We start from the raw sequence: 24,950 nt of genomic DNA on the forward strand, positions 1-24,950 counted from the left end.
CCTCGCCGCACTGGCAGGGCTACGGGGACCATTCAACCTGGTAAGGTTGGGGGAGGCTTGGTGCTCAAGAGCACGTGTCCTCCTTCACGGTCCCGGTATATACCCGTGCCACCTCCAAGTACCAGTCCACCGGTGGCAGCCCCCCGCACCAGGCTGTCTCTCCGGGTTCTCTCTCCAGCTGCTCCCACTGTCCAGCGCTGTCAGAGCTTTCCTCCTCTCCAGCGCAGCCCAGTGCCTATACCACGCACCAGGCTGTCTCTCCGTCTCTCCCTACAGGTGTGCCCGTCTGCCCAGGCGCCTGAATGCCCGTCTGCCCAGCTGGCTCCTGAACTGCCCGTCTGTCCCAGCGCGCCTGAACTGCCAGTCTGCCCAACGCCGCGATGAACTGCTCGTGGACTGAGCCGTCGTCCAGCCACGGGACCAGCCAGAGCCGTCCAGCCAGGACCACGCAGAGCCGTCCAGCAGGCAGCAGAGCCGTCCAGCCAGGACCATGCCAGAGCCGTCCAGCCAGGACCTGCCAGAGCCGTCCAGCCAGGACCTGCCAGAGCCGTCAGCCAGGACCTGCCAGAGCCGTCCACCAGACCTGCCAGAGACCGTCCAGCCAGGACCAGCCTCAGCCAGACCTGCCGACGTCCAGCCAGGACTGCCAGAGCCGTCCAGCCAGCCTGGCCAGAAGACCCGTCCAGCCAGGACCTGCCAGAGCCCGTCCAGCCAGGACCTGCCAGAGCCCGTCCAGCCAGACCTGCCAGGGCCCGCCAGCCAGGACCTGCCAGAGCCGTCCAGCCAGGACCTGCCAAGTCCGCCAGCAGGACCTGCCAGAGTCCGTCCAGCGAGGACCTGCCAGGAGTCCGTCCAGCGAGGACCTGCCAGAGTCCCTCAGCCAGGACCTGCCAGAGTCCCTCAGCCAGGACCTGCCAGGAGTCCTCAGCCAGGACCTCCAGGTAGTCCCTCAGCCAGACCTGCCCGAGTCCCTCAGCCAGGACCTGCCAGAGTCCCTCAGCCAGGACCTGCCAGAGTCCCTCAGCCCGGAGCTGCCGCCCCTTATCCGGAGCTGCCCCTTTATCCCGGTGCTGCCCTTATCCCGGTGCTGGCCCTTTCCGGTGCTGCCCTTCATTTAGGTGGTTTAGTTGGAGGGTGGTCATTGGGAGGGATACAGAGCGGGGAGTGACTATGGTGTGTGGGGGCAGCGTCCGGAGCCTGAGCCACCACGTGGTCAGATGCCCACCCAGACCCTCCCTAGACTTTGTGCTGGTCGCCCGGCGTTCGCACCTTAAGGGGGGGGTTATGTCACGTTCCTGACCTGTTTTTCTTGTTTTGTATGTGTTTATTTGGTCAGGGCGTGTGAGCGGGGTGGGCATTCTATGTGTTGTGTTCTATGTTGCGGTTAAGGGTTGCCTGGTATGGCTCTCAATTTAGAGGCAGGTGTTTGCATTTCCTCTGATTGAGAGTCATATTAAGGTAGGTTGTTTCTCAATGTTTGTTTGTGGGTGATTGTCTCCTGTGTCTTTCGTGTCTGTGTATGTGCACCACACGGGACTGTCTTGGCTGTTCGTTCGTTTGATGTAGTCTGTTCCTGTTCGTGAGTTCTGCGTGTAGTTATGTAAGTTCCATGTTCAGGTCTGTCTACGTCGTGTTTGTTATTTTGTAATTTCCAAGTGTTTTCGTATTTCGTCTTCGTGTTTCAATAAATATCATTTATGTCTAATTACCTCGCTGCGTATTGGTCCACCGATCCTTCTCTCCTCTCCTCGTCCGAGGAAGAGGAGGAAGACGACAGCCGTAACACATACGTCTGTGTCTGAGCCGTTGAATTGCGACTCCACTTTGTCTCTGTACTGACGTTTTCCCTGTTTGATTGCCTTACAGAGGGCATAACTGCTCTGGTTGTATTCAACCATATTCTCAGTCACCTTGCCATGGTTAAATGTGGTGGTTTGTACAATCCGTTTTGCGCGACTGCTGCCATCTATTCATGGTTTTTGGTTTGGGTATATATATATATATATATATATATATATATACTATATATATATATATAGTTATTTTCTAGAAATCTAGCTACAGTCAATTTAGCTAGCTATGGTGGTGAAGTCAGACTGATGGTGGGAGTTATATAACATTAGCTAACTTTCCTCAAGCAGTTTCAATCTAGCAGGCTAATGGCATTTTTATCAACTTTATTCATCAAATGAATAGCTTAGCAAATATAGCTATTTGGTTTCCCCTTGCATGAAAGCTGCTTGATACAGCTTGCCAGTTGCTAGTAAATTAGCATGAATAAGTCAGAAGCCAGCTAGCAATGCCAAGTTTATGCCCTTTACCAACAAAAATCATGCACACGCATAAAAGAGACATTTACGACTTCATGCCGAGGAGTAATAGCTACTTGTTTGTAGAACCACTGTCTTCCCCAGATGTTGTTCCCAGTCAGCTCCAGAGTCTTCACCTGAACGAATGTCACAGGCCAAATCGCAGGCTGTGTACTGTACATGAGTGGGCGTTGCTTAATAGTGCAAGTTCTTCACAAATTGTTTTCTTTAGCAGTCCGTGGAAGAAAGAAAAACATACAAAACCGTTCAAAAGTTTGGGGTCACTTAGAAATGTCCTTGTTTTTGAAAGAAAAGCAAATGTTTTGTCCATTAAAATAACATCAAATTGATCAGAAATACAGTGTAGACACTGTTAATGTTTTAAATGACTATTGCAGCTGGAAACGGCTGATTTTTTATGGAATATCTACATAGGCGTACACATAGGCGTACTGCTTTACTCTTTTTATATGTATATACTGTTCTATTCTACTGTATTTTAGTCAATGCCACTCCGACATTGCTTGTCCTAATGTTTACACTACCGTTCAAAAGTTTGGGGTCACATAGAACTGTCATTGTTTTAGAAAAAAAAGCACATTTTTTGTCCATTAAAATAACATCAAATTGATCAGAAATACAGTGTAGACATTGTTTATGTTGTAAATGACTATTCTAGCTGAAAATGGCAGCTTTTTAATGGAATATCTACATAGGCATACAGAGGTACATTATGTGCAACCATCACTCCTGTGTTCCAATGGCACGTTGTGTTAGCTAATCCAAGTTTATCATTTGAAAAGGCTAATTGATCATTAGAAAATCCTTTTGCAATTGTTAGCACAGCTGAAAACTGTTGTGCTGACTAAAGAATCAATAAAACTGTCCTTCTTTAGACTAGTTGCGTATCTGGAGCATCAGCATTTGTGGGTTCGATTACAGGCTCAAAATGGCCAGAAACAAATAACTTTCTTCTGAAACTCGTCAGTCTATTCTTGTTCTGAGAAATGAAGGCTATTCAATGCTAGAAATTGCCAAGAAACTGAAGATCTTGTACAACGCTGTGTACTATTCCCTTCACAGAACAGATGCAAACTGTCTCTAACCAGAATAGAAAGAGGAGTGGGAGGCCCCAGTGCACACCTGAGCAAGAGGACAAGTACATTAGAGTATCTAGTTTTAGAAACAGAAGCCTCACAAGTYCTCAACTGGCAGCTTCATTAAATAGTACCCACAAAACACCAGTCTCAACGTCAACAGTGAAGAGGCACCGAACAACAGACAGGGACATTGGACCATCGAACAGGCGCAAATATGATGAGAACTACATTGATTTGCGGTTCACTTCTATTGGGAGTAGTGCCTTTCCTCAAAGTACTAGCTCACAACTCTATGAAACCTTCACTCTTGCGCAGACATTTAGAAAAAAAATGGCCAATTTGAAAAATAAGCCATGGGGCAAAAAAAAACATACAGACAATACCTTCATCAAACAACACTGTTTCATGACGCATCAGTGACATGGTAGGAGATGTTTTGAAACAATAACTGCTTCACATACAAGCCAGTGAATTCTAAGCGTTACAGCTGGATGAGTCAACAGACGTGGCGGGCCGAGCACAGCTCCTGGTTACGTCTGTTACGTTTATGGGGGGTCAATTAAGGAAGACATCCTCTTTTGCAAACCACTGGAAACCAGGACAACAGAAGAGGATATTTTTTAAGTACTGGACAGCTTTATGACATCAAATGGACTTTGGTGGTCAAGATGTGTTGGTATCTGTACTGATGGTGCAAAAGCCATGACAGGGAGATATAGTGCAAGCAGTTGCTCCCGACATCGCTTGCGTACACTGCAGCATCCACCGAGAGGCTCTTGCTGCCAAAGGCATGCCTGACAGCTTGAAAGACATTTTGGACACTACAGTGAAAATGGTTCACTTTGTTAAAGCAAGGCCCCTGAACTCTCGTGTTTTTTCTGCACTATGCAATGATATGGGCAGTGACCATGTAATGCTTTTACAACATACAGAAATGTGCTGGTTATCAAGGGGCAAAGTATTGACACGTTTTTTTTAATGAATTACATTTTTCTTTAATGACCACAATTTTCACCTGTCTGACCGCTTGCATGATGATGAGTTTCTCACACGACTGGCCTATCTGGGTGATGCTTTTTCTCTCCTGAATGATCTGAATCTATGATTACAGGGACTCTGTGCAACTATATTCAATGTGCGGGACAAAATTGAGGCTATGATTAAGAAGTTGGAGCTCTTCTCTGTCTGCATTAAGAAGGACAACACACAGGTCTTTCCATCATTGTATGATTTTTTTGTGTGCAAATGAACTCAAGCTTACGGACAATGTCAAATGTGATATAGCGAAGAACCTGAGTGAGCTGGGTGCTCAATTACGCAGGTACTTTCCCGAAACTACTGGATTCATTATCCCTTTCATGCCCTGCCTCCAGTCCACTTACTGATATCTGAACAATAGAGCCTCATCGAAATTGCAACAAGCGGTTCTGTGAAAATTGAATTGAATCAGAAGCCACTGACAGATTTCTGGATTGGGCTGCGCTCAGAGTATCCTGCCTTGGCAAATTGTGCTGTTAAGACACTGATGCCCTTTGCAACCACGTACCTATGTGAGAGTGGATTCTCGAACCTCACTAGCATGAAAACTAAATACAGGCACAGACTGCGTGTGGAAAAAGACTGAGACTCTCTCCAATACATTCCAACATTCCAGAGTTATGTGCATCCTTTCAAGCACACTCTTCTCATTAACCTGTGGTGAGTTATACACCATTTTTGACGAACAAATAGTTTTATATGTAAGATGGTTAAATAAAGAGCAAATTTATTGATTATTATTATATTATTATTTGTGCCCTGGTCCTATAAGAGCTCTTTGTCACTTCCCACAAGCCGGGTTGTGACAAAAACTCACACTCATTCTTATGCTTAATAAATGTATCGTATAGTGTATCGTATAACAACATTTGAGAGTGCGCTGACCCTGGTGCTAGAGGGGGTACGCAGATGGAGGTTGAATGTTTGAAGGGGTACGGGACTATAAAAGTTTGGGAACCACTGTTCTAGTCTATTCCCACACACCAGCCCCTATATTTGGTCCTGTCTTGGCAGACGTTGGCAGAGAGGAGAGGTGTGGTGTAGTCAGGGTGGGTCCATCCATACATGACAAAGCAATGGATTGATGCTCACGGGGTGAACGAGCCACGGCCTGTCACCCCGCTATCATCTTGAAGGTGGAGACCGTACAGGTGCATCAAAGCTGGCGCCGAGAGACTGAAAAACAGCTTCTATCTCCAGGCCATCAGACTATAAAATAGTCACCACTATCCGGCCTCCGCCCAGTACCCTGACCTGAACTTAAGTCCCTGTTACTAGCCGGCTACCACCCGGTACTCAACGCTGCACCTTAGAGACTGCTGCCCTATGCACGTAGTCATTGAACATCGGTCACTTTAATAATGTTTACATACCGTTTTACCCACTTCATATGTATACAGTATCCTGTATTCTAGTCAAGACTCATCCTATATAACTACTGCTGTACACACCTTTTCTACTCACATACTGTCCATAATGTCTATACACAACATCATATTTATACTGTATATATTTATATTCCGGACCACGACATTGCTCGTTTTAATATTTCTATATTTCTCAATTCCTTTCTTTTTCTTTTTTGGATGTGTGTGTATTGTTTTGTATTGTTAGGTATTACTGCACCGTTGGAGCTAAGAACATAAACATTTTCTGCAAAATATGTAGAATAAGTGGGAGGCCTCACAACCAAAAGCAGTACTATTGCTGAGTTGTTCCCTCTGGAAAAATCAAAATAAAAGTGGGTCAGCTTTCTGTCCATGACTCCTTGGCTGGCTAACTCACTCAGTTGGTTGGTTGGTCAAATTACCCCTACACAACAAGGGTGTCTTAGAAACCAACTACATGGGAAGGATATGGGTGTGGTCAGCTAACTAACAAACATTTTTTGTACAGTTCACCTTCTTTATTATTGGCTATTTGATAACAAATAGATAAGGTGAGGTGAAATTCCAGGTATTCTGGCCTACATAGAGAATATTGCTTTGTTGCTATGTGCCTCAGCACCTTTATGGAAAAACAAAGACTGTCACATAACTATGTTTCTTTCAATTGGGAGGTTAGAAGAGGAAGTTGTGTGTACATATAGAACATAAGTTGGTGATATGAGGAATAGGCCTGAACATATTACTTACAACCCTTGTATCAATCCGGGAAAAGTGAATGAACTCAGAAAACAAGCCACACCTCTGAAGTAATAGTCCCAACATGGCAATATCATGCAAATTCTCAGGGTACTTGGACTGGATGAATTCTACAAGGGGTCATGGGAAATCATTTATTATTTTTTTTACTTTTATTTAACTAGGCAAGTCAGTTAAGAACAAATTCTTATTTTCATGTAAGTTTTCAATGATGGCCTGCGAACAGTGGGTTAACTGCCTTGCACAGGGGCAGAACAACAGATTTTTTCACCTGTCAGCTTGAGGATTTGATCTTGCAACCTTTCAGTAACTAGTCCAACACTCTAACCACTAGGCTACCTGCCACCCCAATAAGCTACTACTGAGAGGCCAAGAGAGAGAGAGAGGGCCAAGGGATGAATGAATCCTCTCAGGTAAAAACAGAGACAATGGTCACATTCTACCTCTCTGGGGCAATAAAAGGCTGCCTACTCCCAAATGACTTTTTTTTTTGTGAGAGCAAATTGGAATATTTCTCTGACTCCTTCAGATGAGACTGCAGCTTGCTTGACCAATTAAAGAATCCTGGCCAGGCAAGTGCAATTGACCAGTATCATCTTTCTATGTGGACCTCTGTGAATGACTAGTGCTTTACATGGATAAATCACACACAGAACCAGTGAATGATGAGATGTGTAAAGAGGTTAGCCTGGTCCCAGATCTGTTTCTGCTACCATCAACTCCTTGTCATGACAACGAGTGACCAGCAGTTGACATGATAGCACACTGTTAATCACTTTCTCACAATATGATCGTTTTTTGTTATACGCTAAATACAGTTTCTCTCAGAGAACTAGGCAGACAATCAAAAGTATCATGCTGTTCCATGCATATGGTGATTAACAAAATAAATAGATATCTACTCCTGTTACACCCTGAGTGAGTTAATAAGTAACCAATATGTGTATTTATTCTGCATACTAAGTTTCTTGTGATAGGTCTCACACTGGCCTGGACTGCCACAAGAACTGGCTAGTTCAATCACATGCATTAAACATCAGCTAATATGGCAACCTCTAATTTCTAATAATGTGCGGGGTACACGGTGGAGGCTTATTTGTTGTTCTAAGCTGACAATTTAAAATCAAAATTGTGCTAAATGGGCTAGTTTTGTTTCTCTTAACTGTCATTAAGATCTCAGACTTGTTTGTTGTAAAATAAGTAACATTCTAAACTGAAGGAATATAATCTATCACAAAAATTAAATGTAACTCTTGCATGCTTTCAATACATAGAGTTCTAACAAATTATCGCACTAGAATCTTCTGATGATATCAACAATTTCCGATGACTGATACTTTGTAACTTTGATTCATACCGGTAAAAGGGCATCGTGGCGGGAAAATAAGGACTACGTATGCACACGTCATATGACCAATTAAGCCTACCATTAACCGATTCGGAAACATACTGATTGCGCAAAATATCACATAAGATAGCAAACGATAGTAGTTAGCGGCATATTGACAAGTTAGTAAAATAGACACGGTCCAATTCTTTGGATCTGTAATACCCATTTTATTCATCCGCGACAACCTACGATTTGCTACGAAGTTCAACCTAACAACGACTGCGCGGAGTGATTTATTTAAGGACTACACCCAGGCGCTGCTCGAATGCAGTGGGTTCTCTTCTCTGTCAAACCCAGAAGAAAGCGGGGTCGTGACGGAACTGGGGAATTGTCGGAGGTCCCAGAATCACCGAAAAATATAGTTTACAGAAACCTCAGTGTTGTGCGAGAGTACCCGTCAGATATAGATTTTTAAGATTTTTCCATATTTGAACTAATACGCAAGTATGTCCTGGCAAGGCTACGTGGATAACCTGATGGCCGATGGCAGCTGCCAGGACTCTGCCATTGTTGGGTACACGGACGCTAAGTATGTCTGGGCATCGTTTCCCGGTGGTACATTTGTTAACATAACGGTAAGTACATAATCAAATAATTATAGACTTATCTACAAACAAAGGGAAATGCCGCCATTTTAGGCTGTTAGTTCATTTAATATGGGAGTAAGGCCTTGCCTAATGGGGAAGCCCTAGATGGAATGATAAGGTAATGTTAGGCTCGAGACAGGCATTGAATGTTGGCTAAGCTAGCACACATGGTATCCGGTGTTTTCTTGTACAGAGACTTTTGCACGTTTATTTGAAATGTAAGTGCTTAGGCTCAGAACCACAACTACATTCAAAATGTCATGGTGTTATCAATATAGCTAAGGTCTAAAGCTTTCCTTTTGAGTTAAACATTGACTGTTCAACATGAAAGTGTAGGAGGTAATCCGCTGGCTAACATGTTTAGTTAGTTAGCCTAACTAATGTGTGGATAACTATCTAAACTAGAACTTGCAAATGAAACACAACCGTGCTTTCAGCAATTTGATACCCTATATGGGATATGGGAAAGTTAAATGGAGACCGGTTTCCCGTCTTGTAGCGTTTACTGTTATGTCTAGCCGGCAATGCGGGCTTTGGGAGGGGTGTCGGGAGCGAGAAAAGGCATAAATCAGGCCTGTCACCCAGATTCGAAAGTTATTAAGCAAAAATGTTGGCTCATTACGCTGCATGCATATGTTACATGCACAATTTGCTTTGTACACTCAGCGGTATTCAGTTGCATTTGTGAATCAGGCCCTCGCTCTCGCCCCTTTTGATTTCCCAAGATGGCGCCTCCACTCTGCATTTATTATTTTTTTCCTCCTGTCTACGCAATTTGATCGGATTGCAACCTAAATTGATGCACCAGCTCGAGGCAAATTGGTTGTACAATAGTTTACCATCCAATTGGCCTGCAGGTTTATTTTACATATTGCCTCAGTCCGGTCATTCGTGGGCCCTCCATTTTGTTAGCTAGCATTGATGCATGTAAATCAACTATTTAGAGTTGCTTGTGTTGTCAAAACCAGTTTAATATGTCAATTCACGCGCGTGCAGAACAATTATTCGATAGTTTTCTACATGTTCGCGGGTTAATAAACATGTACGTTTTAACTAGCTATCTTTCTAGTGTGGAACTGCGACAGGATATTACCCATAATCTAATGAATTGCGATTCCTGTATCATAGATTGCCGTGCGGATATTAGAGGGTATTTTTCAGTCAGATGAATCCTTTGGCTTTGCTAAGCTATGGTTAAACATCTAACCATTAACTGTTTGGTACCCAGGTCTGGGCACATTCTCATAGCTGTTACATTAATAAGTTGGCATTTACTCTGCTAAGTTTATGTTCAAATGTTACAGGTTGTAGGCAAGCTGTCAAATCAGTTGTCCTGCTGTGTTGCCTTGGTGAATTACGCTGGCTTCTGCTAGCCTCTAATGTTAGTGTTCTAGAGACTTCCACGAGGAGGCCAGCTTCTAGCTTTGCCAAGGCGTTATGGCATAACCTTAGCAGGCTAGCTACTTTGCTTTTTAGATGGCCTCATTGAATACGCTGAATTCCCTTCATTTTTTTCTGAAAAGGAAGGGACTGTTGTATAATTGTGCAATTCTATATGAGGGTGAGGCCTTTGTGCTGTCATTTTTATTTGGAACCTGAGAATAAACCAGTCTGCTTTCATTGAATAATTGTATGGGCAAACTATACTAAATCTGACTAGCTAGGCATCAGTTGCTGACCATGACAGTCAAGCAATGCCTGATATGTATTGCAAAGAAATACAACTGAACTGTATTGGATTGTTTAATTAGTTCACTGAACACATGATTTAAAGGATACATTCAATGGTCTAGAGTCAAATATGGACACTGGCCTATGAGAGCTGAGATGGTTACACTATTAATCTCTATCACACAGTAGGCTAAACTATTTTTCAGCATGTGTTCCTTTCTGCCTGGTAGGAAAAATGTGAACTGCAATAATTCTTAAATTGACAAGTTCTCCCAACAGTGATTCCAAAAAAATCCCATTTATTTCAAATGTCTGACTGCTTTTGGCTGCCGTTTTGTTGAAATGTTTTAATTTAACCAAATAATGCTCCCTCTGAAGCTTTGCTAGTTTTCAACCAATTTTGATTCTTGCTGTTTTAGACATTGGAGAGAATAAACAAGGTCTCACATATGCTCTTATCTTATTGTAGTGTAATGACAAATGTTTTTATGCATATGAAATTGCTTGACTTTCTAACTTTACATGCTTGACATTTGTCCATCAATGCTCATCCGTAGGTTGACGAAATCGACATCATAGTAGGAAAGGACCGAGAAGCTTTCTTCTGCGGCGGGCTGACCCTAGGCCAAAAGAAGTTCTCTGTCATCAGAGACAGCCTCCACTCCGATGGGGACTGGACAATGGACATCAGGACAAAGAGTCAAGGAGGAGAGCCCACATACAACGTTTCCATAGGCAAAGCCGGCAAAGGTAATGCCTGTCCCATTTCTTCACTGCTCAATCAAACAATTTAAGGCTCTATGTAGTGCATAGGTTTGGTTGTAATTATAGTTTGCTGTGCATGTACAATATATTGGTGTTCACCTCCTCAATATATAATGTATTTAAGGGACAGATGCAATTATGTCTGTCACATTAAATCAACAAATGATTGGCACTATCATGCTTTAGCTTACACTAAATTGTAGCATCAGGCCCTAGATGGGCTTTAAAATAGTAGAAAGGGATATAATACAATTGGAAAGTTTACTTGTAATCTAATTGATATGTTGTAGTTATGTTATTTAAGCAACATTACACTCAAACGCCTTTTGGTATTTGTTTCACTGTTCAAACGGTCCTGAATGTTTTGAATGTCAGCAATCAAGTGTAAGATGTAGAACTTTGAAAATGCGTAATGGTGCTTTCTGTATTTTGAAAGTTCTGTAGCTTAAACTTGATTGCTGACATCCCAAACAGTAGACTAATGAAACATGTACCAAAATATGGTTTGAGTGGAATTTCCCTTCTAAGCACAGAGCTATTATGTATGGGGAAAGGGGGTTTATGCAGTATATTGGACTTAAGTTCAATTCCAAGTATTTTTCAGATTGAGGAAGCCAATCAAATACCATTTAATTTAAAGAATAGGTTCGTTTTCCATCAGATTGGATTCAGGGACAATATTTGATCAACTGCTAGCTAGTCAAATGAGCCACAAGTCTTGATGGGCCACCCAATTGAAGGGGAGATGCCCTGCCATTCGGAAAAACAAGATGCCTGTGAGTTGTGCCAATGTTCATTTAGCCTTTATGGTCCCTATTCTCCTATGTCCCTAGCAGCTTTAAGTCCATGACACTCCTACTTGCAATACACAACCTCTCATCTGTGTATGTTTCTGTCACAGGGCAAGCTGGGCAACCTTTTCTGAGTTCACTCTTCTGGTCTTCTTCCTGATCGAATCAACCTTGAATTGCATGCGTATTCCCTATCCCCCTGTAATTGATTCCCTTTTCCCCTCACATCAACGCTTAAGTGTCAAGTTCAGGTTATTCCCCATCACATGTTAACCCTAGTCCCGGTCAATTTAGGCATTTCCACTCTGATAGTGGCACTCAAGGATTTTGCTGCTGTTCATATGTATTGAGGAGAGGTACTACAAGCATGCTGACTGCATGTGTACTGCATTAGTGTTGGTGGTAGTGAGTAGAAGCATTCACTTTCCTATTCCTCCCTGCTGCTGGCATGCCATGTAGACTCATAGCTAAGTAGTGGATAAAGTAAAGGGTAGGCTTAGGCCAGTGTTTTGTTTCTGATTTACAGGACTTGTCATTGCCACCTTTTACACCAGTTTAGAATGGAGCAATTTGTGCTGATATTGTCATAGCTTCTGACTGGGTAAAAAAGCCATTTATGGACTTTGTTAACATAAGCGGATGATTCAGACATTCCTTAGTTCAGAAGAGTAGGCTAGATGTGTTTTGTTATACTCTAGGCTAATGGGCTTGAATGGTCAGCACTATTGCATAATTTTAGTGGGAGCTTTGCATGTTTTCTTCCAGTCCAAGGGCAGCAGCCATAATAAGAAAATGAATGCTTGCGTATTGGCCATGAACGGGGCCTCTGGTGAGCTTCCTATGTCTTCCTTCATACTAACCAGCCCTGTCCACCACCTTGTTTCGGTTTGAAAATTTCTTTAATATTCAATGATCTAACTTCACATTTTCTCAATTTCCCTTCTCTCTTTTCTTTCAGTCTTGGTTCTTGTATTGGGCAAAGAAGGGGTCCATGGAGGCGGATTGAATAAGAAGGCATACTCAATGGCAAAATACTTAAGGGATTCAGGGTTCTAGTTTTGTCTTGAATTAGCCCAAGTGTAGTAGTTGAGGAAGAGGGGAGAAGTAAAGTAAAAACACAAAATAAAAATGTTAAAGCAAAGAATGCTGTTAACATTTTCCTTTCAAGCAGTCCTATTTAAAATGAGCCCTGGCAGCGTTATTGGCAGTGCAGGGCCACATGTTTAAGACCCTGCAGTCAACAATGTAGCCCCACCTTTAGTGGGGAAAAGTGGTTTCTTATCCCCCCCACCACCATGTCTGTTCATTTCTGTGCTTTTTTTTCTTGTGTACTCCAGCATTGGTTTTAGTCATGGGAAAGGAAGGTGTCCATGGAGGGCAGCTCAACAAGAAAGCGTATACAATGGCTGACTACCTGAGGAAGTCTGGATACTAAAGCAGCCTCTGCCCAGCCTCCTAGCAGCTCACCCTTTCCACCCTCTTGCGTTTCACAGTACTTCCAGTTCTAGTTGGTAGTTGCTTCTTTTCTGCCCCCTCCCATTTTTTTTGCTCCATTTTTATTTTATTTATCCCCCTTTCTCTTGTCTTTTTCCAGTCATCTTTATGCATTCACACTGTGTACTCTATTCCATTCTAGCACTACTGTTGCACCATAGTTAAAGATGAGCATGTTGTTAACAGGACATTGTGACAAATCTGTACTTATAAAGACCTGCACCATTCTAGCCAATGCTCAGTGAAAACCCTAAAGTGAAGGAAACCTAAATTAAACTGAGATTTCATATGATGGTGCCCGGTAGTTCAGACCCTTTAGCAGCCGATGCCTTTGGAGCACTTGAGCAGTAATCAAGCTCATATTGTCTTCCTTTTCTAGAGCATGTCTGGGAGGGGAAACTGCATGCATATCTTTGAGCCTACTGAAATACTGTTCCGCGTGCCCTGTAACTCCTGCCAAATGTCTGTTCCTCCCTCCCTATTTCCCATCCTGTTTGTTCATAGTAGGTGACACTCCATCAGTACTCAGGAGGCATATTCCTCCAACCACTACACCTTAAAGTCCTCCGTAGCCCCCTCTCCCAGATGGGTTTTTAAGGGGGGGAGCCCAATCCATTTTGGTATTGATTGAATCAAATGGCAAAACAACGTTGACGCAGGTAGAATCTCCTCCCACGCCCTCTTCATGACCTTTCTGACTACATGAACCCCATGGACATTCCATCGTTGCAATGGCTCAGGCACTTAAAATATTGTTTGCCAGCTCCTGTAATATTATTTTTTATTTTAAGGCTGCCATTTTGGACAGTAGATATCCCAGCATAACGATCTGGAGTGTGTCCAGTTTGAATTTTTCTTAGGACCAACTTTTGTTGCAGCTTGGGTATTTATACATTTGCTCTAGCTACATCATTGTGAAGGATGACTGCTAGCCTCATCTTTCTGCTGAAGGCAAAACAACACTAACATAAAACCACACTATCACATGACACCAGATAAGGGGGGGGGGGGGGGGWRGTRGTTWTKGGACAAAATCKGTTTCCTCATTTGTCAACTTTTTTTTTTTTTTTAAAGAAATGAATTACTGCATTTGAAAACCCATGCTGTGTGAAGAAACAACTGTGGAATAAATTGCCTTGTTCTCTAGTCATCAACTAAGATGTGGTATCAAACTGTGTTCAGGCTCGGTACTTAATGTAATTTCCAATTGAAAATAACTTACAGTAGAAATGACACTCAATTTAATGGGAGATGGGATTGGTTGGAATAAGAACACTTTGGTTGTCTTGTGGATACTTAAAATACAAAACATGGGTATCCTGTGCCATAAAGTAGAGATCTGTTGCTATTGTGTGATGGATTTTAACTGCTGCCCAGTAAGGGGTAATTTCATTGGCACTATTAGGGGTGTTTTAGCATCTACTCCAATGTTCAGGCCTTGTGGCATGTGTACTAATTAAAATCTTATTTGCTGATTTTTGTTAATTTCTTCCCCCTACACATTTCTTACACCTGGGATAGTCTAACACATTGGATTTCATATGCATAAACCAATAAATGCCATAAATTGATTTATCACCTTGTTTACAGACCGATCAAATAAATTTATTCCAACCAGATTGATTGTATGTACTTTCTTGCTTTTCAAGTTGAAATGTATTCTCTGTTTTGAAGGAAAGTTTGAGCCAGAGCAGCAGTTTTTATTTTTTATTATTAAATTGGAATTGGTCTGGAGGTTCCTATTACCCTGGCCTGGAGATAAATAGTTCAACTGGGATGCTCTTGGTTAATCCTTAAAGGTATGTTGCCGATAAACACGGTGGAGATGTTCCTTTTGTAGAAAAGAACGAGGATGTTTGCTGGGTCAGTGTGGCAGAATTAGGCCTGGGAACCCCACAGGGCCTGATGGTAACATTCCAAAATGTGCATTGCCTTGACAGTGGGTGATTGGCTAGATCAGTGGTTTTCAAACCTCTCCTGGGGGACACCCAGATGTTTCAAAATGTTGCTGTATCCTTTAACTAGCTCACCTGATGGACTAATAGGGCTTCGTAATTAGTTGAATACAGTGTGCTAGCTCTGAATTACCGTAGTTCAAATACATGGAACTGCTGGTGGTTCCCAAGGAGGGGTTAGAAAACCACTGGGCTAGATGGACTGAAATAATGGCTTAGGTCTGACCTTTCGTATCAGCATAGAATTGGGGAAGCAACAATTATTAAACTGGTCCGGATTCAATTGTCGACAACGCAGCTTCTGAAGGCAATTTCCGATTCAGCCAACAGGCAGCGTTTATCGTGAAGGCGATCTCCGTGAAGTGGGAACATTTTCTTAAAGCCATTTTCACAACCCGTAGTCGGATTGCATCCCGGACTAATTCGGGGTATGTGCATTTCTTTGTAGTAGACTATTGAAGACTTGAATTGATGACGTGAGATGACGTAACCCGATGGTAAATGCGTCATATCTAGTTAATGTCTTGGTTTCTGTAGAAGTAACCAAACTGGGGGAATTAAGAGTATCACAACAACAATTTGACAAGTGATTTGTATTGGCTTCACAGCGTTCCATCAACCCTTTTGGGAATTGGCCTATATGCATAGGTTTAAATTTAAAATGTTTCTTAGAGCCCGGCTGATTGAAAACCTGTATCAACTGATGTGGGCTTTTTACCGCTATGTTGGTATTGGCTGACCATTCCACCCGGTATTCAGTAAATGGGATCCCCCATCCCATTTACTGAATACCGGGTGGAATGGTCAGTCAAGTTGTTGTTGGAAGAGAATCTCATGCTTATCTGAACGCTTGTTGACATTCTCGTTTTGTCACAATGTATGAAATCAACATTTTAAGCATAGTTTATTGGACAATTGCTATTTTGGATTGCAATTTATGAGAATTTATTGTGGAAAACTATTTCCTGACTAAAACAGTATATTGGCAGCTATCTCGATGACAAAAACTTAATCTGACAAACCCATCGGCAGGGCTCTAGTTTTACAGAAAAATGAAATCTTATGCATAACCATGGTAGCAACTGAAAGGGAACAGTTTGGAGATGAATACATTATTAGACCAAAGGTGAGTGTACACAATTCGCCTGACACGAGATTGAATCCAAACAATACTGTTGATTTTGTGCGTTTTACATTTATTATACTTGTCACCGCATTTGTATATAATGACGAGATTGAATCCAAACAATACTGTTGATTTTGTGCGTTTTACATTTATTATACTTGTCACCGCATTTGTATATAATGACATTAGAAAATACTCTGGATACATTCAGTTACATAAGACTTCCTGGAAAATGTGGGGTAGGTGCAACATGAGATTAACAAAATTACAAGGGTTTCAATGAGAACACTGACTGGTGTCTCTAAGTGGCCACAGGCCTCCCTACGTGTGGATAGTTCCTACGCTATTTCAATGCACGGTTATCAAGTCTTAACTATAGCCATGTTTACATCCTATTGGTGACAGATTTTGTGAATATTCGAAAATCTATATAAAGAAAATATGCACATTTTCCCACCAGTAGTGTTTCCTCCAAACTAACTTGTTGCAGAAATTGTGTGATGTAGTGCAGACAATGTACTTTTTTGCATATGTTTTCATGTACCGAATAAAAATCCAAAGTTCAGTGTTTCCATCGCATTTTTAACTCTGCCGTTAGTTTTGTCACAAACTGTTGGGTTGAATAGCAAGTATGCGTACTCTGGTCTTGGCATGTACACTAGCCAACAGCTCACAAATACTGCGGGTGGGCTGGTCTACATGAGATTATTGGATAAACGAGAATATTTGTATTTGTCAAACGGCAGTCAAGCATTGATCATCATGTCACCCAAATCAGACCATCGATATTTATTGGAAAGGAGTGTTAAGATCATCGTGCACTTTCACCATCCTGTGAAGTTCATCATTTATTTAATCTGTAGACTAATAAACTGCATGGTTTCCTGAGTCATAGTGGGAGTAGCACACACCATATAATCGTGTGACACCAAGTTTACTTCGATATGATGGTTTTTATATCAATATTTGCACATAGGTGTTTACACTGCCATTTCTTGCATATTACATTTTACAGACGCATAAAGATCCCACCATGTCGAACGAACAAATTAGGGTAAGTGTAACCATTTATCCCATCATAATCTAAATTTAGACATTTCTAACATATACTGCTCTAGAAAAAGTTAATATAAAATTACAGATTAATCTCGAAGTTTTGACTTACATGTTAATAAGACAAATATTTGATGAAATATGTGAAAAGTCTGGACTGGGCTAAATGGGTACTGAGTGTAGCCTTGAAGCCAATGGGTGTTCCAAATAAACTCACCTCTTAAATAATACATTTTAATTTCCAAATGTTCAAAACTTACAAACTGACATTTTCTTTTGTAAAATTAGATTTACACTAAAGTTAAAATAAACTGATCATTGCTGTTAACCATGACAGTATCACTTATAACAGGGGAGTGTCCACAGAGATCAGTGTGGCTTTTGTTCTTGCCATCCAGTACACACCTGATTCAATTAATCAGACTTCAGTCAAGACCTGATTAGTTGAATCAGGTGTTATTGCTTGGTTAGAACACAACCCTGCACCCACACTGGCCCTCTGTGGATAAGACGCCATGCACAAAGACCATAACACACACAACTTTCAATTATCTGAAAGCTGATTAACATTTGCTATTCTTATTAATTAGTTCAACTTGTCTTCCTAAAGCTTGTCTGAAGACAGTTTAAAATCTCCCTCTCTACTGTCTATTAAAAAGGTACAGGTGGTGGACCAAAAAATGAATCACCTGGATGAATGAAAGACAACAATGTGACAATGCCCCCACCCAAAAGTGCGTTAGTAGTTACCGACTAGTCATCTTGATAGCATTTTAATCCACCACTTGTAGGTCTTCTATCCCTGATATCCCTCAACCCTGATCTAATTCCTCTCTCTGCATCAGTGACTACCTGTCCACTCCAAACGTCTTGGAGAGAGTACAGAGGTTTCTAATCTTGGTAAAGGCACCATGGCTAGATGCACAATGTGCATAACTGTAGTTTTTGTGTGTTTTAATCAACTTAAATACAAATCTATATTAATTGAATATTAGGGATATCAACACACTATTCCCATGTGTTATCCCGGGCCTGCTGTTTTGACTCTCGCTCGCTCTCTACCGCACCTGTTTTTTTCCACCTGCTCAGATATGAAAAGCCAATTGACATTTACTCCTGAGTTGCTGATAGGGCTGTGGCAGTTATTCAATTTTGTCAGCTGGTGATTGTCATGCAAATAACTACTGGTTTCACAGTAATTGACCATTCATTAACAAACACATGTAGCATCTCCTGGCTTCCAAGCATAGCGTACAAGCCACTGATGCGGACCTTGGAACATCTATATTTTGAAAGTCTAATAAATCCATTTAATATAGCCTACACCATCACAATAAATCCATTAGACAGGTGTAAAGAAACCTTATATGAAAAAATGTTAGCCTTTTTCAGAAGAACAGAATAGCATATTCTGAGTTGTCCATATGTTAGGCCCTGAGTTGGCGGGATATGCCATATTGCTGTGTGCTACACTAGTTCATTTAGCAGACAAAGATTTGCTTAGAATTCCGTGGCATTTTATAGTATGAAAAATAGGCCTACAATTGAATAAAACAGAAAGGATTTTTACTAGAGCTCGACCGATTATGATTTTTCAACGCTGATACCGATTATTGGAGGACCAAAAAAAGCCGATACCGATTAATCTGCCTTTTTTTTTTTATATATACATATATTTGTAATAATGACAATTACAACAATACTGAATGAACACTTATTTTAACCTAATATACTACATCAGTAAAATCAATTTAGTCTCAAATAAATAATGAAACATGTTCAATTTGTTTTAAATAATGCAAAAACAAAGTGTTGGAGAAGAAAATAAAAGTGCAATTTGTGCCATGTAAAAAAGCTAACGTTTAACTTCCTTGCTCAGAACGTGAAAGCTGGTGGTTCCTTTTAATATGAGTCTTCAATATTCCCAGGTAAGAAGTTTTAGGTTGTAGTCATTATAGGACTATTTCTCTCTATACCATTTGTATTTCATATACCTTTGACTATTGGATGTTCTAATAGGTACTTTAGTATTGCCAGCCTAATCTCGGGAGTTGATAGGCTTGAAGTCATAAACAGCGCAATGCTTGAAGCACAGCGAAGAGCTGCTGGCAAATACAGGAAAGTGCTGTTTGAACGAATGCTTACGAGCCTGCTGCTGCCTATCACCGCTCAGTCAGACTGCTCTATCAAATCATAGACTTAATTATAATATAATAACACACAGACATACGAGCCTTAGGTCATTCATATGGTCAAATCCGGAAACTATAATTTCGAAAACAATACGTTTATTCTTTCAGTGAAATACGGAACCGTTCCGTATTTTATCTAACGGGTGGCATCCATAAGTCTAAATATTGCTGTTACATTGCACAACCTTCAATGTTATGTCATAATTATGTACAATTCTGGCAAATTAATTACGGTCTCTGTTAGGAAGAAATGTTCTTCACACAGTTCGCAACGAGCCAGGCGGCCCAAACTGCTGCATATATATACCCTGACTCTGCTTGCACAGAACGCAAGAGAAGTGACACAATTTCCCTAGTTAAAAGAAATTCATGTTAGCATGCAATATTAACTAAATATGCAGGTTTACAAATATATACTTGTGTATTGATTTTAAGAAAGGCATTGATGTTTATGGTTAGGTACACATTGGTGCAACGACAGTGCTTTTTTCACGAATGCGCTTGTTAAATCACCCGTTTGGCGAAGTAGGCTGTGATTCATTGATAAATTAACAGGCACCGCATCGATTATATGCAACGCAGGACAAGCTAGTAATATCATCAACCATGTGTAGTTAACTAGTGATTATGTTAAGATTGATTGTTTTTTATAAGATAAGTTTAATGCTAGCTAGCACCTTACCTTGGCTCCTTGCTGCACTCGCATAACAGGTAGTCAGCCTGCCGCGCAGTCTCCTCGTGGAGTGCAATGTAATCGGCCATGATCGATGTCCAAAAATGCCGATTACCGATTGTTATGAAAACTTGAAATCGGCCTTAATTAATCGGCCATTCCGATTAATCGGTCGACCTCTAATATTTATCCCAAAAGATTTCCAATGGACTGGCTATTCTGTGTTGAGCGATTAACAAAGAAACAGGTCTTCCTACAGTTGAAGTCGGACGTTTACATACACCTTAGCCAAATACATTTAAACTCAGTTTTTCACAATTCCTGACATTTAATCCTAATAAAAATTCCCTGTCTTAGGTCAGTTAGGATCACCAAAGAATGTGAAATGTCAGAATAATAGGAGAGAGAATTATTTATTTCAGCTTTTATTTCTTTCATCACATTCCCAGTGGTTCAGAAGTTTACATACACTCAATTAGTATTTGGTAGCATTGCCTATAAATTGTTTAACTTAACATTTCGGGTAGCCTTCCACAAGCTTCCCATTCCACCTGACATTCCTCCTGGCCCATTCCTCCCCCATTCCTCCTCCATTCCTTCCTTCATTGAAAATAAGAATTTGTTCTTAACTGACTTGCCTAGTTAAATAAAGGTGTAAAAAAAAAAATGAAAAAAAGAGCTGGTGCAGGCCTCCTTGCTCGCACACGCTTTTTTAAATTTCTGCCCGCAAATGTTCTATAGGATTGAGGTCAGGGCTTTGTGATGGCCACTCCAATACCTTCACTTTGTTGTCCTTAAGCCATTTTGCCACTTTGGAAGTATGCTTGGGGTCATTGTCCATTTGGAAGACCCATTTGCGACCAAGCTTTAACTTCCTGACTGATGTCTTGAGATGTTGCTTCAATATATCCACATAATTTTACTTCCTCATGAAGCCATCTATTTTGTGAAGTGCACCAGTCCCTCCTGCAGCAAAACACCCCCACAACATGATGCTGCCACCCCCATGCTTCACGGTTGGGATGGTGTTCTTCGACTTGCAAGCCTCCCCCTATTTCCTCCAAACATAACGATGGTCATTATGGCCAAACAGTTCTATTTTTGTTTCATCAGACCAGAGGACATTTCTCCAAAAAGTACGATCTTTGTGCCCATGTGCAGTTGCAAACCGTAGTCTGGCTTTTTTTATGGCGGTTTTGGAGCAGTGGCTTCTTCCTTGCTGAGCGGCCTTTCAGGTTATGTCGATATAGGACTCGTTTTACTGTGGATATGGATACTTTTGTACCTGTTTCCTCCAGCATCTTCACAAGGTCCTTTGCTGTTGTTCTGGGATTGATTTGCACTTTTCGCACCAAAGTACGTTCATCTCCAGGAGACAGGACGCGCCTCCTTCCTTAGCGGTATGATGGCTGCGTGGTCCCATGGTGTTTATACTTGCATACTATTGTTTGTACAGATGAACGTGGTACCTTCAGGCGTTTGGATATTGCTCCCAAGGATGAACCAGACTTGTGGAGATCTACAATTTTCTTTCCTGAGGTTTTGGCTGATTTCTTTTGATTTTCCCATGATGTCAAGCAAAGAGGCACTGAGTTTGAAGGTAGGCCTTGAAATACTTCCACAGGTACACCTCCAATTGACTCAAATGATGTCAATTAGCCTATCAGAAGCTTCTAAAGCAATGACATTTTATGGAGTTTTCCAAGCTGTTTAAAGGCACAGTCAACTCAGTGTATGTAAACTTCTGACCCACTGGAATTGTGATACAGTGAATTATACGTGAAATAATCTGTCTGTAAACAATTGTTGGAAAAATTACTTGTGTCATGCACAAAGTAGATGTCCTAACCAACTTGCCAAAACTATAGTTTGTTAACAAGAAATTTGTGGAGTGGTTGAAATCCAAGTTTTAATTACTCCAACCTAAATGTATGTAAACTTCCGACTTCAACTGTATATGCTTAATTGAATGCAACTTAAATTGTAATATAAATGTTAGGCTATAAATTTAGATGTTTAATACATTCTAAGGCTGCATGATGCGCCTCTAATGATGATTTGAAAGAAGTCTCATGAAAGGCATGAGCTCAGCTCTATTTCTTGCCAAGTCTGCACACACTTCATCAGTCTCTCATTCACAATTTTACAAGCACTTGATAATATTCTCACCTATTAGACTATTATTCATTTAATTTGTTATTTTACATAGAGCCTACTAATATATGTGGAACTATTTTAGAATGGCCCACAAACAAAAACATGTCATCTGTAGCCTGCACTCGAATAGCAAATGGATGTTATGTGGGGTTATGTTTTTAATATGCAAGCATAGGTGGTGCGTCCATAAATCTAGGGGAAGCTAAACTTTCCCTAAAATAAATTTGAATTATACTGAGCAGAAATATGAACGCAACATGTGGTGGTCCCATGTTTAATGCGCTGAAATAGAAGACCCAAGAAATGTTCCTTATGCACAAAAAACATATTTTTCTCAAATTGTTGCTACAAGTTTGTTTACATCCCTGTTAATGAGCATTTTTCCATTGCCAAGATAATCCAGCCACCTGACAGGTGTGGCATATCAAGAAACTGATTAAACAGCATGATCATTACCAGTGGCTTAATTTTGGTTTTAGAAGTGGGGGGGGGGGGGGTCATCAACTGGCGGCTGGTCTGGGGGTTCTCCCTCAGAAGTTTTTGGGGCATCTTAAGTTCATTAACCGGCATTTCTACTTGGGCTGTCCCTGACAAAAAATTATCTTGGTCGACCAAGAGCAGTCTTCTTTTGATCAAATTTTAAAACTTGTATTTATCCATATTTAGACACACCCTATGTGTTTTAATAAAATCAACTAGGCTATACAGTGCATTCGGAAAGTATTCAGACTCCTTGCTTTTTCCACATTTTGTTACGTTACGGCCTTATTCTAAAATTGATTAAATCGTTTTTTCCCTCATCAGTCTACACACAATACCCATAATGACAATGCAAAAACAGTTTTCAATATTTTGTGTGTGTAAATTTATTAAATAAAAAAACGTATCACATTTACGTAAGTATTCAGACCCTTTACTCAGGACTTTGTTGAAGCACCTTAGGCAGTGATTACAGCCTTGAGTCTTCTTGGGTATGACACTACAAGCTTGGCACAGCGTGTATTTGAGGAGTTTCGCCATTATTGTCTGCAGATCCTCGCAAGCCTTTCAGGTTGGATGGGGAGCGTTGCTGCACAGCTATTTTCAGGTCTCTCTAGAATGTTCGATCGGGTTCAAGTCCGGGCTCTAGCTGGGCCACTCAAGGACATTCAGAGACTTGTCCCAAAGCCACTCCTGCATTGTCTTGGCTGTGTGCTTAGAGTTGTTGTCCTGTTGGAAGGTGAACCTTCGCCCCAGTCTGAGGTCCTGAGCTCTCTGGAGCAGGTTTTCATCAAGGATCTCTCTGTACTTTCTCCATCTTTCCCTCGATCCGGACTAGTCTTCCAGTCCCTGCCGCTGAAAACTTCCCCACAGCATGATGCTGCCACCATGCTTCACCGTAGGGATGGTGCCTGGTTTCCTCCAGATGTGAGGCTTGGCATTCAAGCCAAAGAGTTCAATCTTGGTTTCATCAGACCAGAGAATCTTGTTCCTCATGGTCTGAGAGTCCTTTAGGTGGATTTTGGCAAACGCCAAGCGGGCTGTCATGTGCCTTTTACTGAGGAGTGGCGTGTGGAGTGCTGCAGAGATGGTTGTCCTTCTGGAATGTTCTCCTATCTCCACAGATGAACTCTGGAGCGCCTGTCAGAGTGACCATCGGGTTCTTAGTCACCTCCCTGACCAAGGCCCTTCTGCTCCTGATTGCTCAGTTTGGCTGGGCGGCCAGCTCTAGGAAGAGTCTTGGTGGTTCCAAACTTCTTCCATTTAAGAATGATGGAGGCCACTGTATTCTTGGGGACCTTCAATGCTGCAGACATTTTTTGGTACCCTTCCCCAGATCTGTGCCTCGACACAATCCTATCTCGGAGCACTACGGACAATTCCTTCGACCTCATGGCTTGATTTTTGCTGACATGCACTGTCAACTGTGGGACCTTATATAGACAGGTGTGTCCCTTTCCAAATCATGTCCAATCAATTTAATTTACCACAGGGTGACTCCAATAAAGTTGTAGAAACATCTCAATGGTGATCAATGGAAACAGGATGCACCTGAGCTCAATTTCAAGTCTCATGACAAAAGGTCTCAATACTTATGTAAATAAGGTATTTCTGTTTTTGTTTTATAAATTTGTTAAAATTCCTAAAAAACTGTTTTTGCTTTGTCATTATGGGGTATTGTGTGTAGATTGATGAGGAACATTTCTTATTTAATAAATTTTAGAATAAAGCTGTAACGTAACAAAATGTGGGAAAAGGGAAAGGGTCTGAATACTTTCCGAATACGCTTATGGCATAATTAGTGTAGTCTAGGACTCGGCAAGTATTACACAGTTCAGGCCTTTTCTCATGTTCGAACCTGCATCAATTGGACACAATACAGAGCTGATTGTCAGACCAAAATGGAAGTAATAATTAATCGTCTCCATTATGTAATGGTGAGAGATCCAGGCCACCATGTTACCTATAAGTCTGATCAAAGAGATGGGGCTTTTGAAACCAATGTCACGGCCACAGAGCACAGTA

The 24,950-nt window shown here is 41.4% G+C and overlaps 1 protein-coding gene across 3 annotated transcripts; it reads left to right on the forward strand.

Annotated features, from left to right (window-relative positions):
• The first annotated feature begins 8,063 nt into the window (after positions 1-8,063).
• Positions 8,064-14,908, forward strand: LOC111975434 (profilin-2). Of its 3 annotated transcripts, none has more exons than XM_024003712.3 (3): positions 8,064-8,556; positions 10,797-10,989; positions 13,133-14,908. In XM_024003712.3, the coding sequence occupies exons 1-3, from the start codon at positions 8,428-8,430 to the stop codon at positions 13,228-13,230; spliced, it is 420 nt and encodes a 139-aa protein (XP_023859480.1). In that variant the 5' UTR covers positions 8,064-8,427; the 3' UTR covers positions 13,231-14,908. The 3 variants fall into 3 exon arrangements, with proteins under 3 accessions (XP_023859480.1, XP_023859481.1, XP_024003326.1); XM_024003713.3 differs by lacking the exon at positions 13,133-14,908 and adding an exon at positions 12,754-13,126; XM_024147558.2 differs by lacking the exon at positions 13,133-14,908 and adding an exon at positions 11,666-12,744.
• Positions 14,909-24,950: the final 10,042 nt, after the last annotated feature.

This window comes from Salvelinus sp. IW2-2015, linkage group LG16 (genome assembly GCF_002910315.2).
Source record: "Salvelinus sp. IW2-2015 linkage group LG16, ASM291031v2, whole genome shotgun sequence".
NCBI lineage: Eukaryota > Metazoa > Chordata > Actinopteri > Salmoniformes > Salmonidae > Salvelinus > Salvelinus sp. IW2-2015.

Bases quoted from the DNA above. Each gene is read 5' to 3' on its own strand.
- LOC111975434 (XM_024003712.3), top strand. From the start codon at position 8,428: ATGTCCTGGCAAGGCTACGTGGATAACCTGATGGCCGATGGCAGCTGC. The intron at 8,557-10,796 runs GTAAGTACATAA...GCTCATCCGTAG, and splicing joins GTACATTTGTTAACATAACG to GTTGACGAAATCGACATCAT. The intron at 10,990-13,132 runs GTAATGCCTGTC...TGTGTACTCCAG, and splicing joins CATAGGCAAAGCCGGCAAAG to CATTGGTTTTAGTCATGGGA.